Below are 13972 nucleotides of genomic sequence, written 5' to 3' on the forward strand. Positions count from 1 at the left end.
GCTGTGATGATGACGTCGGGCAAGCGAAGCAAGCGCACCAGCTCGATGATCTGTTGCTTTGTAAAGCGGAACTTGTACAGACAATCGGCCTCGCTTTGCGCGGCAAAGTTGAACCGTGTACTTGGAATGGAGATGGCCCGGGAGGTCGCACTACTGGCGAGCTGGACAAGAAGCAAGACGAGAGGAAGCGCAAGCAGTCCGTTGTCCATGGTTCAATCGCTGGTCCAATCGAAAAATTTGAAATATCACGTTTGCAAAAACACTGGACACGCGACTCACTTTTCACGAACCGGCTCTCTCTCCGGATGTCTACCATAATCAAGATTTCTTGGTAGCAAAAGCAGTCTAATAGCTCCGGAATTTTTTGCAATTTTTGCAAAAGTTCCGGAATGACTCTGATTCGATAAAAAGGCACGTTTCGGTGAACATGATTGGTTTATTCTGGGCTAATTCGAGGGCGGCCGTCAGCAGCAAAAACCCTAAATAGTGTTAGACAAGGAAATGTGACGATGGCAAGATCTTCCGTTGTCGTTTGCGGCATGTTGCCGCGTTGTGACCCTCGCCGCCACAGGACTTGCACTTGTACGGCGCCAACCTGGCTGCGCCACGTTGCTGGTAGAGCTTTGTCGCCTTGCCCGCCGTGTCCGACTCGCCCGATCTCGCGATGCGCTTCGACTGCGTTCTGCCTGCGCGTGCAACGACTTTAGATGGGAGAATGCGACCTTCGGGCTTGCGGTCGGCGTACAGCGGCGGGCGGTGCGAGACTGTCATCACCGCTCGCTTGTAGTTCCCGAACTTGTTCATTTTGTGAAAGCACTCGTTGATGCGGTGCAGCGCGCTGATGTGCTCAAGCGCACGATTGAGTTGCAAGCAAGAGTAAAGTGTAGTACATAAATTCATTTGTGTACTAGTACTCTTGTTGCAAGGCATCTGCGTCTGCTCCCGGTAAGGGCACACACACTTCAGTTTCTCGCCATCGACCTCGCGCTTGGCTTCAAGGTGGGACTCGCAGTACACAAACAAAATTGACCTTGTTGACTCCTGGATCGTGTACGCTTGAGCCATCTCGAGCGAATTCTCGTAGTTGTCGTGCGCGAACTTGGTAAGCGTTGGAAGTTCCAGGCTGGACGACTCACGCTCAACCTCGCGTCGTCGAGTGGCCGCCGTTTGCATGACCTCTGCCACCCTGAGGTACACAGCTGCAAACGGAGGGTTGAAGCGGAGGCCATAGTGGATATCTAGACATAAAGCTAGAACACCACCCACATGAACGAAGGCACATACTCATCGCGTTGTCGGACTCGACAAAGCTGGTGGTCCTGACGCCAAATAGGGCACGAACGTCCAGTGCAGCAGTCGCCGTGACGAGGGGTTCTGTCTTGTACACCTCCATGTTGCCGTATACCGTCTAGTGCTCTGGACTGATGGCCTTGAGGTAAGCCACAACGTCTTGCTCCTTCTTCTTCTTACCCTTCGGTGTAGTCGAGGTTGATGGCACCGCAACGACCACCTGCATCGGGCTCGGGTCCATATCGGAGTGCTTCATTTGCACGCCTACATTGCATAATGTAAGATCGGTGCTAACCAGCTTCATTTTCGACAAAAAACACACCTTGAATGCGATACGTGCCCGCCGGCAGAACACCTTGCAAACCGCGCGCTTCAGCGTACCTGCTTTTGCGACGACGATCGTGAAACGGTTAGCCAGTGTCCGGTCCTTCACGTATCTTGTCACTTGACGACGCCCGCCGTAGAAGCTAAGACCGACTTCAGGTGCATCGCTGTACTTCTTGTCGGCGGCGATTCCACGTAAGAGCTGCGTCTCGCTGGCCATCGTTGCTTAAGGATGATTCGGATTTGTTGCTTTCCCCAGTGCAAATCATATAACACTATTTATCCCTGAATGTCAGGCTAATTGACTGTATTCTAATACTATTTAGTGTTTTTGCTGGTGACGGCCGCCCTCGAATTAGCCCAGAATAAACCAATCATGTTCACCGAAAAGTGCCTTTTTGACCAATCAAAAACATTCCGGAACTTTTGAACATATCCATTTTTCTTCCGGAACTTTTGCAAATATTGCAAAAAAATATTGAGAAATACTCCAACTCGGTGCCCACATACTCGTATCCGGGTAGCCTAAAATCGACGAGGTTGACAAAGATGCTCCATTCCGGCATGTTGAACTCCATATAGATAGATAGATAGATAGATAGATAGATAGATAGATAGATAGATAGATAGATAGATAGATAGATAGATAGATAGATAGATAGATAGATAGATAGATAGATATGACGTTTCTTCGTGTTAAGCAACACAGCAGTACTGGCTATTAATATAAACTCAAAGCAGCATGGTCTGGCAGCGCTCGAGCACGGCGTCCAGGTGCGCCGTAAGTCGACCGAGAATGAAACGTAAAAAGCATTCATATAGACTACCATCTGCTTTTGGCAATTGTGTTGACGAGTAGCCAAAGCTCAAAAGTCTCCTTGGTCTCAAAGCCTTACGTTTTGAGTTAGCTAGTGTGAATATTGGCATCCGTGGATTCATGTAGTCGTCATTGTCCGGTAAGGCTAGCAGATTATGGTGTCCTCTAGTTCTAGTAGGGTTCCTGTGGTATAGCTCTCGTCAAAATGGCGTCTTCCCAATGCAAGGGAATATTGGACTCGTTCTTCACTTGGACTCGATCATTTCGCGACAACTAGGTGCCAGTTGAATGCAGCGTCAACCCGCAGCTCGGCCATACGTCGCGCTGGTACCACTCGATGGTGACGCCCGCTTGCTTGGCCTGGTCGTCGACCGAGAGCGTGCGTAGGCTGTTGGTCAGTTTGATCGACACGTTGGTGCACGTGGCGAGGGCCGAAAGCATTGCGCGTGCGGCTGCGATCAGCACCTTGTTGCGCGAGAGGTCGATGATGGTGCGATGGCGCGCATGGGTGTTGCGGAGTCCGTTGGCCAAGGCCGTCGCGCGCGCGTACCGCAGTCTTCGAATGCCACGGCGTGGGCACCAGCACGGATGCATCGCTGGACCGCGTCAATGGTGCAGCCAATGTTCCTGCCAAAGATCGCACAGCTCATTCACATGACCGACTCGAGACGGGGCGAGCGCGTGACCCAGTCGAGCACGTTTGCCACGCTTGTACTCGTCAATTGCACTTTCCAGAATTCAAGCGTTCGCATCGCCGACACCGCGGCGCCATTGATCCTCGGCAAGGTGCGCAGATCGATGCATCTGAGGACGAGTTGTTCGAGCGCCACGAGCTCGGCGAGCGCTGAAGCAAGTCCAACGACTTCGGTGCGAGCGACAATCTCGATAGAGAGCTTCGTGAGTACATGCGGGTTCAGCAACGGCAGAATGTCCCCCGGCGCGTCCGTGCCATGTACGCAAGCCAGGACAAGCTCGGTCAGGTGTGTCAAACGAGCGCTGTTCAAAATGAGGCTGGAGAGAATGCACTCGGAATGACTCACGTCGAGGCTCGTCAGGTGCGGGGACGAGGCGAGCGCGCACGCGAGGCCAGCGTCGGCTTGCAGCATGTGAAACTTGGCGCGACGTTCGGGACCGGACGCGAGCCAGCGCTGGATGAGCGCCGCTGCTTCCAGCGGATGCGTTTTTAAAGTCGGGGGGATAAAATCGAGGTCCGGCACGTTGTGGGCGGGGGTCATCAGTGCCTCGAGAAGGTCGGGCTCGTACGGCATGAACGCCGACTTGATGTTTGTGCACTGGCGCAGTAGACGGCAAAAATCCGGGCGGTACTTCTTGGCAGAAATCTTGAAGAGGTTCAATTGTACCACCTTCTTGGCCCACTTTGCCAGAAACGCGCAAAAGCCAAAGCTATAGTTGGGGTCGTCACTCGCTGGCCATCGCTGGCTCGTCGAGAAGCCGTCGAGGACAATGTTGTTGAAAAGAGGCACGGCGGCGACCACAAGTTCGACGTCATCGTCATTCGATTTGCCGAGCCACGCCAGCGGCCAATAGTAGCTGTAGCCATTCTTGGCCTCGACGGAGGGCACCAAGAGCTGGAGAAGCGCAGCCATCGCTGGCGTCCGCACATTCGGTGGCAGCGCTTGAAGAAACGAAAGCACGTCCTTGGGCTTTGGCGTGCACTGGATGATCGTCGTGAGGACGTCGGTGACGCCAAGGACCGACGCCGGCGCTCGTCGGGGTCGCTGTGCCATCACGATGGAAAATGCTGCATTTTTGGGATTATGCGGACAATTTAGTGGAATATCCGGATGCATCCATCGCCCAGCAGTCGTCGCTGCAAGATCGCTAGCCACTTCAATCAGATGCCCAATAAGCTTCATCTTATTCGATATCAATCAAAGCCGTCTTTTAACTGCGAGGATTGAGGCACACGCCACGTAGCGCAACGAGTACAGCAATCGGTGTCAAGTGCATCCACTTGAGTCCAGCCCCAGCGAGGCATTCAGCGGCTACCACGGGACTTTGATTGTTCCCTTGTCGGTGACCGACCGAGTTCTAACACGGACTCCAATTTACGCCTGTAGAGTAGCCCGCAAAGTACTTTCGAGTTGCAGCATGAAATCCTTACAGAGAGTGACACCGTCTCGCTTAGCCGCGATGCATGGCGAATATGATGATCCAGGCAACATGAACTCAAGGCTCGTGTCGGCTCTATCACAGTTGCTCCTGCACGTGGCTCTGGAAAGTTTGACCGCACTGTCCCGAAAGAGTGCGCGTTCCGGTTAATTGAGAGCGAGCCGCCAGAACACATCATCGTCCTTTAGCCTCGATGGAACTTCGGGCATCTCTATTCCACGCCCAACGCAATGCACCCAGATCGTATCGTCGATACCTTCGCACCAACGCTTCGAAATCTGAAAAGAAGTACTAGTACATGTAAAAGTATATAGATATCGACATGGTGGCTCCCATTGGAGTACGCAAGACACTCTACGCTCGCTTCGGCTTGCGCAAAGTCGCCCTTTTCGAGTGTTCTTTCCACTTGGTCATACCTGCCTTCGTTGCGACTAGACCCCACTTGGCGACTTGGAGGCCGAGGATGCTCACGAGTACAAGGAAAACCGAGTTGACCCAGAAGCGCGCGAGGTCGTCGCCGCGGAGCTTGTCGCTGTGGCCAAGAAACGCCATTGCAATCGCCGGGTTCATCTCGGGCAGCAAGACGAGCCAGACAAAGCTAAAGATATGCAGCGCCGCCTGGACGAGCACATGGTCGAGCGCATAAAAAAACGCCGTGATGATGGCCGTCTGCTTAAGGCGCGACTCGATCGTCTACGTAGAGCGTAGCCATCACTCCATTTCGCAACATCGAGTGTGGAAAACGTACGTCTTGCATCTCGAAAAAGAGCTTTTCGCTAAAGAGCGCCATGTGGTCCTGGTCCTTGGTCGGCGACGACGCGATTGCGCCATGGAGCTGACGCGTGATGTACGCCGCACCTGCGTACATGCCAAGGTAGACCGTCGCCGCGGCGAGGAAGCTCGCCTTGCCGTGCCAGATGCGCAGGCACGTGGTAGGCAGGCACACGGACGTGGTCGTGTACTTTTCGAGGAGGTAGGCGAAGACGAGCATGAAGGGCGCGAACGCAGCGCTCATGAGTTTGCCTTTTGGGAACGGGAAGAAGCAGACAGCGACGGCCGTCGAGAGGCCAAAGGCCGCGCCGAGGCCGAAGCGCACGGTGGGCTGCACAAGCACGCGCTTGGCGAGGCGCTTGAGCAGCGACGGCGCCGGCTTGGTCGTCTCCATGGGATCTGAAATGCAGAAATGCAGAAAGGCTGCAAATCTCGAACCCGGAAGATCTTCCTTTTTCGATACCTCGGAGACTGGATCGATATTGGTTTTCACAGGTTCCTTGTTGGGACTCGGCCGTGCAAGGTGCTCGAGTGGCGTCGACACCGATGGGCTCGTGCATTCAACACTCTGTCTACAAGCACAAGATTCGAATCGTATCCTGGTTTCCAGTGGAGTAGTGTTCGTAGTCTCAAAGTGCAATCTCAACTTGACATTGCACTTTGAGTTTGAGAGACAGCCACCACACCCACGACGCTGCACATAAGACGCTGGTTATGAGACTGGCGATGCCATAGCAAACCCTCGCGCAGTATGCGTAAATGGAGCTATGGACGCCACTCAACTGTCGTGCGACCGCCACGTAAAGTGCGTGATTTTAGACAAGCGATCTTAAAGGGGCGTGTGGAGCCTTTTCTACGAAACGACACAAATCGCTTGGACCATGCTGCGCCACTCGACGCTGCTCCTCGCGCTCGCATCCTTTGCCGCGGGCGATGTCACGACCGTCGCGGCGCCGTACGTCGACCACGTCCTCAATGCGCGCGGCCTAGGCGCTCTTACCTATGCGGGCACTCGCGTCAACGTCGACTCGGTGCTGGAGGCGCACCCGGAGTGCGAAAAGTGCTCGGCCGCCACGCCGTGTGGACACAAATCGTTTCTGGGCGTTGGCTCGTGCGTCGGCTCGCTGACGCGTGAGGTCTCGGCCGGCGTCAACGTCCAGTTCTGCGCCGGCGCCGACGTGTGCTGCGGTGGCACGTGCCGCAACAGCCACAAACCGGTCCTATCGTGCACGTACTTGAACAGCAACGTCAAGGCCGAGGTCGATGTGCTGACGTACAAGAGCGCACTCGACATGCTGGGCTTTATTGGTGCCGGCGTGTCGCCGCCCCAAGCAAGCATCGACGGCCTCTTCAACGGCCTTTTAACAGGCGACGTGATGGCGCCACGCTGCTCGACCAACTGCAACGGATGGAGCGCCCAGGGCAGCATTCAGCCCGTCGCCTGCGCATCGTCCTGCGGCTGCACGGCGCAGGTGCGCTTTCCTCCACACCATAGTGTGAAACGCGTGTGGTCTGTAGCCGCTCACGACGTTTGAATCCGGTACGTCGTACGTCTGCGAGCTCAAGCCGACGACGCCGGACGCTGACAGCTTCTTCTCCACGGGCGACGTGACGCTGACCAAGAGCGCGTCCTTTGGCGCCCATCAAGGCAAGGCGGTGTGTCCGTCCGGATACCTCTGCAACAACCCGTCCAAGTGCTTGACGGCGAGTGCCTATGCAGCACTTGCGCCGTCGACCCAATCCGAGTCGACTCAATCCGAGTCGGCCAAGACGACGTCGAGCACGTCGAGTGGTCTCTCGACCGGCGGCAAAGTCGGCATCGGCATCGGCGTGAGTGTCGGCGTTGCTGCCATTGCGGCTGCCGCCTTCTTCATCCGCCGCAAACAGCTTCGCGACGAAGCGGACCACGGTGGCGCCTACCAGGCGATGGATGCAAGCGATGCGTAGTAGCTGCCGTCGACATCAAGTGAATGCCTTAGCTGTTGTAAAATGACCTCGAAACACTGCTTTGATGTCATTTCCAATGCCAGAAATGCGCTAGTAGAAGAGGATTGAGGTTTAATGAGTACACTGCGGGAAACTGGCATCGCGGATTGTGAGATCGACACGAAATGTACGAGTTGCGTGCGATTAGCTGCGTCCGGGCGACATCTTCGATCGAAGTTCTATGGTCTTCGAACTTCGGCTGGCCACAACGGCCGTCTCGACAGTAAAAGCACGATGGTTGCGACGAAGAGCGTCGAAGATGGTGGCGTCGCCGATGAGGAGTATGGCCTCGACGACCGCGCGACGATCGATGAGGACGAGGAAGATGCGCTCGTCATGACGATGGGCAACTCGTCGGCCCATGATCTTAGCGACGACGAGTACATGACGCCGACCGACCCATGCCGATGCTTTTGTACGACGACATGCATCGCCTACTGCTCGGGCTCATAGCAGGCATGTAGGCTGGTGCAACTACCGCAAGATCGGGTGCATGATGCGAACGAGGCGTGGCCATGCTGACGCGAGCGTAGGCAAAGCTACGTCGTCCGCGAGGCGCGGCCGTTCATGCTCGTGGGCCCGCACTGGATCGGCGTCCTCGTCACGACCGGGCTCATCATTGTGTCGACGATCCTATTTATTGGGCAGCAGTATGCATGATCGTCATTGTCGCCTTCTCGTCATGGCGCGTTCTAGATGCGCGGCGCTGGATGCGTGGTACACGCTGGCGTCGCTGGCCATGGCCACGGCCACGTGCTACTTTCTCTTCCAAACCACGTGCACGGACCCGGGTATCGTGGCCCGGGGCACGACGCAGACGGACCCGGCCATCATTGCCACGTGCAGCTATTGCGGTAGCCAAGTCTTTACCATTTTTGGATCCATTGTGATCACGACTAGACATTTGCGACGTGCACCAGTTCCGGGGCACCGAGCACTGCGACGACTGCGGCGTTTGCATTGAGAAATACGGTAGTATACAATCCTATAGTCTGCATGCGAGTACTAACTGTGTAGACCACCATTGTCCGTGGATGGGCAAGTGCATTGGGAAGAAGAACATGAAGTGGTTCCAGCTCTTCAACCTCGCGTGGATCGTGTACCTTGTCTTTGTGCTCACGGTCACGATGCAGAACGCGTCGTCCAATTTTGTTGCCTCGCGTGTCGGCCACTAAGTCATCGCCTTTGCTAATATGGACCATCTTTGTCCAATCGACCGACTTTCTTCCATCCACTTTCTATTTACCAGCCACCATTTGCGTGGACCACAGCGCCATGGCACTCGAATCCAGGGAATTTCCCTTGCTCGCATCCATCGTCGCGTCGATAAGTGCGCACCAGAAACCGAGGCCGATCGACGCCCTGCAGTCAAAAGCACAAGCATAGTATCCCACGACATCATTTCAAAACCAGTCAGGATTGATATATAGATAGTAGCCATAGAAACGTGCTAAAAGGCCGTCCCAAGGCAGACGAGGACGGTTGCAATGACACCGACGACGGACGCGACGACCATAATCCCCGCAACAAGAAGCTTGCGCCACGTCGGCGCGGCAGGCACAAGCTTGAGGTAGCACACGCCCGGAAACACGTAGCAGATGAGCGTCACGCAGCTCGCGCCCGTGAGCGAAAAGGTCACTTGGATGCCGGGCATGACCGCCGCCACGAACAAGAGCAAGCCCATGAGCGCCTAATGCCAACCATATGAGCAAAATATCAATGTATCAACAAGACCACATACAATTGATGCGATTGCACGCGCCGGGCGCGACGCGGCGTGGACCGTCGGCGAATTCGGGTGCTGCTGGTACACGATGTGCATCGTGAACGACTCGCAGAGCATGAGCAGCGGGTGGTAGATCAGCGGAAACGAAAAGAGAATCGTCGCCAAGACCGCGACGCGTGGGAGGTTCATGAGCGCTTCGCCTTCGAGGTTGAGCAAGATGTTGCCGTTGGTTGCATCGCCGTACATGGCATGCGCATTGTAGCCTGCGACATGAAATAAGAACCAAAATCAGATAGGACAGGTCGTCTTGCAAGGTCGTCGGCGTACCAAAGAGGGTGTACATGAGGATGCAGACTGTCGACATGGCAAACACGATGCGTGTCATGACTTTCGACGCGTCCGGGTAGATGAAGCTGCCGCCGGGCGTGTGGCGGCTCTCGTGTGTCGCTTGCCGCAGGTTGTCGTAGAGCGGAATGACGTTCAAATGCATCACAAACGCGTAGTTGAACATCGACATGAGGTGCGCGGTGGTGAGCACGACCGGTTGCACTCTGTCTTGGGCGCGATCACAGCGGTCGGGCGCTGCGCCTTGGCGACGCAGATCGCCACCACGAGATAGAGCGACGCACTAAAGCCAATGTAGCTCGAGAAACGAAGCGCCGTGAGCTTCTTGAGCAACGTGAGCGGGTACATGATGGCCACAAAGACACAGAGCACGATCGTCGGCGCGTGCTGCGACGCGGGCAATCCCACGAGCTCGAGCAGGAACGGCGCGAGGTCGTGGACGATCTCGAGGCACCCGACGCACGCGCCAAAGACCGCGAGGATCGTGCTCAGCGACACGACGTGGCAGAACCACGGGCCGAGCGCCGCAAATGCCAGCGCGTTGAAGGTCGAGAGCGACGTGGCAATGTGGACGCGCAGCAGCGTGTCGGCGCTAAACGCCATCGAGAGGCCGACGTACACCAAGCTGCTTAGCACGAGCCCGAATGGCGCGGAGGCAAAGGCGTACGGGAGGCTGAGCATGCCGGCGCCGACGACCGACATGAAAAGCGTCATGAACGTCATGGCCACGAGCAGGCCAAAGGACGCGTGCGACGTCATCGGGAACGCACGCGGCGCCGCATTGTGTGTCGGCGAGTAGAGCCCGGACGCCGAGTGCCGGAGCACGATGGGCACGCCGCGCTCGCAGTCGCGGTCGTAGGCGTCGTCGTCGGCCGTCGGGCTCGACGCGCGCACAGAGGCGTACGCCGGCATGGCCGACGCCTTGAGGAGGCGGTGCGATTCCGGCACCGGCGCCATGCGGGGTAGTTTCAAAGTGATCGCCATGCTGGGCGACGAGGTGGCGGAGTGGGATGGGCGCGGCTACTGACGCCAGTGGGCACTGGGCAGACAACGACGACGACGACGACGACTTGGTCGAGAGCGATCGAACCGACTGTGCCGGTTGGGGCTAAGCGCACGCAAACGAATGCTCTTGGCACCGCGCGTTCCGCCGGAACACGCGCTGCGCGTTCGAGACACGGTGTTTGCCCAATCACGCGTCCGCTGGCGTTGTATCCGGATTTCCGGATACAAGCGCGACCCTTCCAGCAGGCACGAAATTGCCCTTGCCGTTCGTGCTGGCGACGCCTTGCCCGGACGCTGGAGCGTTGAAGATCGATGGGTGCAAGTGCCACAGCTGTTGAAGACGTGCGGTATGATAGGCGACCGTGGCTCCCGCAGTGGGAGGCGATCCAAGTGCGAACATCAACCTGAACCTGAATCGGATTGAATCTTGGTTGTTCTTGCAGGAATAGTGACGGACAGTGGGCTAGGTGAATACTATAGCGACGTGCTTCGAAGCTACGGTCTTGGTCACTTTTGCTGCGGACGTGCGAGTCGAGGACGATGACGATCGCCACGGCGGAGGTTGGCGTTGTAGAAGATGTGTAGTTGGTTACGCAGGCCAACTTCAAGCCGCGTCCCACGGTGATGCGCCCGCACATCGCCTGAGCTGCGATGATCGCTCATGTTATTGATGAAGTGCAGCCATCGACTGAGCGTCCAGATTCGGTTTGTAATCGACGCACGCCATCACCCGAGCGCAGTAGCCTCGGTGGCGGCGTTTGGTTGGCAAGGGACATCCGCGAACTTTTTAAGCGATGCCCTATAACGTGGCGAAGCCTACTTGATTGCAAATCGTTGTCTTTTGCGTGGTACCTCGGTCGTGTAGGGCTCAAGGGTAAAGAGCACCCATCGCTGGCAGGAAACCACGCACGTGCGGGTGTTTGACTGGCACGTGCCTTGGCTGGTCCCTAGTCGCTGCGAGCGAGGTGCTAATAGCAGCACGTACGTACCAGTAGCTCGCATAGCCTTGTGCAGTCCGCAAAGGAAGCAATGCAAGAAAGTACTCGCTTGACCCAAGACGATGGAGCGTGTCTGAGCGTCCTTTCCCGACAGCAGATCCCGCAACCTGTGCTGCCGGGTGTGCTGAACCATCTTGAAGTGCCGGAAAGAAAAGCGCTTTTGATTGGATCGAATGCACAGAGCTTCGATCCCACGCCGCCACGTCATTTGAAAATCGTCATTTTGGATCTACCCGCGTCGACGTCGCTGAGCCCGGACAGTCGAACGCTGCTGTCGGTGCGGGGCTCACGAGGCGTTTTTCGTACTCGGTGCACAAGGCAGCGAGCTCACAGACGTGGCGTCCAGGGACGGCCATCACTACCAGTGCTATTGCCGCGCGCTGCGTGCGCGTCTAGACAGTCGAGGTGGTGCGTGTGCAGGCAGCCGAGGCGGCGCGTGTCGTGCGGACCGACATGGTCGGTCCTGGCTTGGCCTTGGGGGCCGCGTTCGTCGAAGGGTTCCAGTGAGGTGCTTGCATTCCAATCGTGATCGAAATATGCGCTTCTTCCTACGCATCGCTTATCTTTTTTCCACTGCGAAAGACTCACCCTCGATGAAAACGCGTGCGCTCGCCAGCGACGCCTCGGATCTCTGCCTCGAAGCTCCTGGTTCCTATTTAATTTTGTGTTTCTTTAATGGATCCTCGTTGTCTTACATGCAATGTACAGTCGAGCTATATAGCTACGTGTGCGTCTTTGTTGATGCCGACGTCATGGCAGCCGCATGCATCTTCTTCCGCATCAGCCCTCGGACCTTGTTGGCGTCAGTCTGTTGGCGTCGATTATGAGATTGGCTCATCCGCAAGGGAAAATGACAGAACTGGGTGTGTTTGGTAAAAGCTGCGTCAAAACAGGAATGTGGAGAAAAAATAGCCATTCGTTCAAGTTCCCGGCAGGGTATTGGTATTGTTTGGCAAGGTAGTCGCAGGGAAGGGTAGGTGGGGGTGATGTGAGGTGTTGTGGAAGGTTAAAGGATTGTTGTACAGGTCTTGTTTGCGGTTAAGGAGGCGTAGGAGGAGAGGGGCATGTGGAGACGCCGAGGCGAGCCACCCCGAGCCACCCCGAACCACCCAATAGTAAAACCAAGACTATGTATTTTTATGCAATTTACCCTGGTTTGGGTTAATTTGGGCCCACGTTCACCAAGTTTTGACATTTTCCCCATCCGCAACCGCGACTGGCGAGCTTCGATGTTTCGCCGGATAATGATGAGCTGGCAGGCGGTGCGCCGCCCATTATCCGGATTTGTTGATGCGTGTCAACTTAGCGGAACCCACCTCTGACAGTATTTACACATGTCGCAGGAGAGACCTTCCGGTGTTCCGGTCGATGGAGCTCCAAGGTGGTAACCCTGTCCAGCAGGCAGTCGACCCCAGAGAAAGAGCCGTCGCCAGCGTTCGTCGTCTTTTCCACAATCGCAATGGATTTGGCGCCACGGTGGAACCAGTTGGCCGGATCAGCGGCGTACTAGGTCGACAAGAGGCCCTCGAGAAGAGCTCGTCGAGGACGAGAGCTGTTGTCAAGGCCTCACCCAGCACCTGCCGCGCTTGGTTCATCAATTCTACGTCAACACACTGCGCCGCAGCGTCCGTGGAAGCGCTAGTCGCTTCGTAGGAACGTTGTCGGTGGCAACCGCTGGCCCCGTGCGATACAGGTGTTTTCGCGCGAGGTTAGGGTCCACTTCTTTGTCAAAGCTTAAATTCTTGCATGCCCGACGGCTATGTGCAGCAAGTGGACTCGGAATATCTATCCATCTCCGCATCGGTCTCCGTATCTATCTATCTATCTATCTATCTATCTATCTATCTATCTATCTATCTATATATCCATCCATCTATCTCGACAACAACTTACTAGTACGGTACATGTAGTTGATCAAACGGGAAATAGGATTAGGGTGACGAAACTACTTTTTGAGTTTGTTCCGACGAATGACAGCAATCAAGTTGTGGCCAATGTAGCCGAGTAGCCGCGCTTCGCCGCCGGGCGGCAGCACAATGATCTTGTAGCGCGGAATGTCGAGCGCCATGCCCGCGACCGGCTCGTCGCGGCGTCGCAGCAGGTACGTCTTGAGCTCTTCGTACGGCACGCCGTCCGTCGGCGAGAGCGGCAGCATCTCGTAGATCCAGTGCGGGCACTCGCTCTTGGCCTCCAAGTGCATGAACGTTTCAAAGAGCTTGAGCTTCGGGAGCTGGCTTACGTTGACCTCCTGCGGTCTACCATTATGAACGTCAAATTAAAACTCTGAAACTCAAAAACAAAAAAAAGAAGCACAAAAAGAGACGTACAGCGGTTGGCGAGTAAAGGGCAGCCCGGTCGCCATGGCCCGGCATTGCACCATTTTCTTGCCGAGAAGCACGGCAAAAAACCACTCGCTCCCAGGCATGATCTACCATCGGACGAGTGAGCACGCGAGAAAGTCGAGAGGAGCGTGTACCGGGACAGGCGACGCGCGCCGGGCTACGATCGGCGTGCGCGGGTACGGCGGCGGCGACGGCGGCCCGTTGATTTCAGCGAGCCGGGGCGGAGGGCGGCGCG

At 56.2% G+C, this 13972-nt stretch overlaps 8 protein-coding genes across 8 annotated transcripts; 2 read left to right on the forward strand and 6 right to left on the reverse strand.

Moving 5' to 3' along the window:
* Positions 1 to 1408: 1408 nt before the first annotated feature.
* On the reverse strand, positions 1409 to 1834 carry SPRG_11134 (hypothetical protein; the record flags this gene model as incomplete). The annotated part of the gene is made up of 2 exons (XM_012350279.1): positions 1409 to 1554; positions 1672 to 1834. The coding sequence occupies 2 exons, from the start codon at positions 1832 to 1834 to the stop codon at positions 1409 to 1411; spliced, it is 309 nt and encodes a 102-aa protein (XP_012205669.1).
* Positions 1835 to 2139: 305 nt separating this feature from the next.
* On the reverse strand, positions 2140 to 2444 carry SPRG_11135 (hypothetical protein; the record flags this gene model as incomplete). Its single annotated transcript, XM_012350280.1, has 2 exons — positions 2140 to 2186; positions 2330 to 2444. The coding sequence occupies 2 exons, from the start codon at positions 2442 to 2444 to the stop codon at positions 2140 to 2142; spliced, it is 162 nt and encodes a 53-aa protein (XP_012205670.1).
* A 260-nt stretch (positions 2445 to 2704) lies between these two features.
* Positions 2705 to 4179, reverse strand: SPRG_11136 (hypothetical protein; the record flags this gene model as incomplete). Its single annotated transcript, XM_012350281.1, has 2 exons — positions 2705 to 2987; positions 3086 to 4179. The coding sequence occupies 2 exons, from the start codon at positions 4177 to 4179 to the stop codon at positions 2705 to 2707; spliced, it is 1377 nt and encodes a 458-aa protein (XP_012205671.1).
* A 739-nt stretch (positions 4180 to 4918) lies between these two features.
* SPRG_11137 (hypothetical protein) lies at positions 4919 to 5729 on the reverse strand (the record flags this gene model as incomplete). Its single annotated transcript, XM_012350282.1, has 2 exons — positions 4919 to 5257; positions 5313 to 5729. The coding sequence occupies 2 exons, from the start codon at positions 5727 to 5729 to the stop codon at positions 4919 to 4921; spliced, it is 756 nt and encodes a 251-aa protein (XP_012205672.1).
* A 470-nt stretch (positions 5730 to 6199) lies between these two features.
* SPRG_11138 (hypothetical protein) lies at positions 6200 to 7383 on the forward strand. Its single transcript, XM_012350283.1, has 2 exons — positions 6200 to 6807; positions 6854 to 7383. Exons 1-2 carry the CDS (start codon positions 6217 to 6219, stop codon positions 7280 to 7282), a joined length of 1020 nt encoding a protein of 339 aa, XP_012205673.1. The 5' UTR covers positions 6200 to 6216; the 3' UTR covers positions 7283 to 7383.
* A 172-nt stretch (positions 7384 to 7555) lies between these two features.
* Positions 7556 to 8496, forward strand: SPRG_11139 (hypothetical protein; the record flags this gene model as incomplete). The annotated part of the gene is made up of 6 exons (XM_012350284.1): positions 7556 to 7736; positions 7786 to 7810; positions 7855 to 7971; positions 8018 to 8175; positions 8222 to 8293; positions 8339 to 8496. 6 exons carry the CDS (start codon positions 7556 to 7558, stop codon positions 8494 to 8496), a joined length of 711 nt encoding a protein of 236 aa, XP_012205674.1.
* A 275-nt stretch (positions 8497 to 8771) lies between these two features.
* Positions 8772 to 10482, reverse strand: SPRG_11140 (hypothetical protein; the record flags this gene model as incomplete). The annotated part of the gene is made up of 4 exons (XM_012350285.1): positions 9677 to 10482; positions 9375 to 9635; positions 9063 to 9310; positions 8772 to 9011 (listed from the first exon to the last, which is right to left on the reverse strand). Exons 1-4 carry the CDS (start codon positions 10374 to 10376, stop codon positions 8772 to 8774), a joined length of 1449 nt encoding a protein of 482 aa, XP_012205675.1. The 5' UTR covers positions 10377 to 10482.
* Positions 10483 to 13294: 2812 nt separating this feature from the next.
* SPRG_11141 (hypothetical protein) lies at positions 13295 to 13650 on the reverse strand. The gene has a single exon (XM_012350286.1). It carries the CDS (start codon positions 13593 to 13595, stop codon positions 13341 to 13343), a length of 255 nt encoding a protein of 84 aa, XP_012205676.1. The 5' UTR covers positions 13596 to 13650; the 3' UTR covers positions 13295 to 13340.
* Between the last annotated feature and the right edge of the window lie 322 nt (positions 13651 to 13972).

Source organism: Saprolegnia parasitica (assembly GCF_000151545.1).
Source record: "Saprolegnia parasitica CBS 223.65 unplaced genomic scaffold supercont2.63, whole genome shotgun sequence".
NCBI classification, from domain to species: domain Eukaryota; phylum Oomycota; class Saprolegniomycetes; order Saprolegniales; family Saprolegniaceae; genus Saprolegnia; species Saprolegnia parasitica.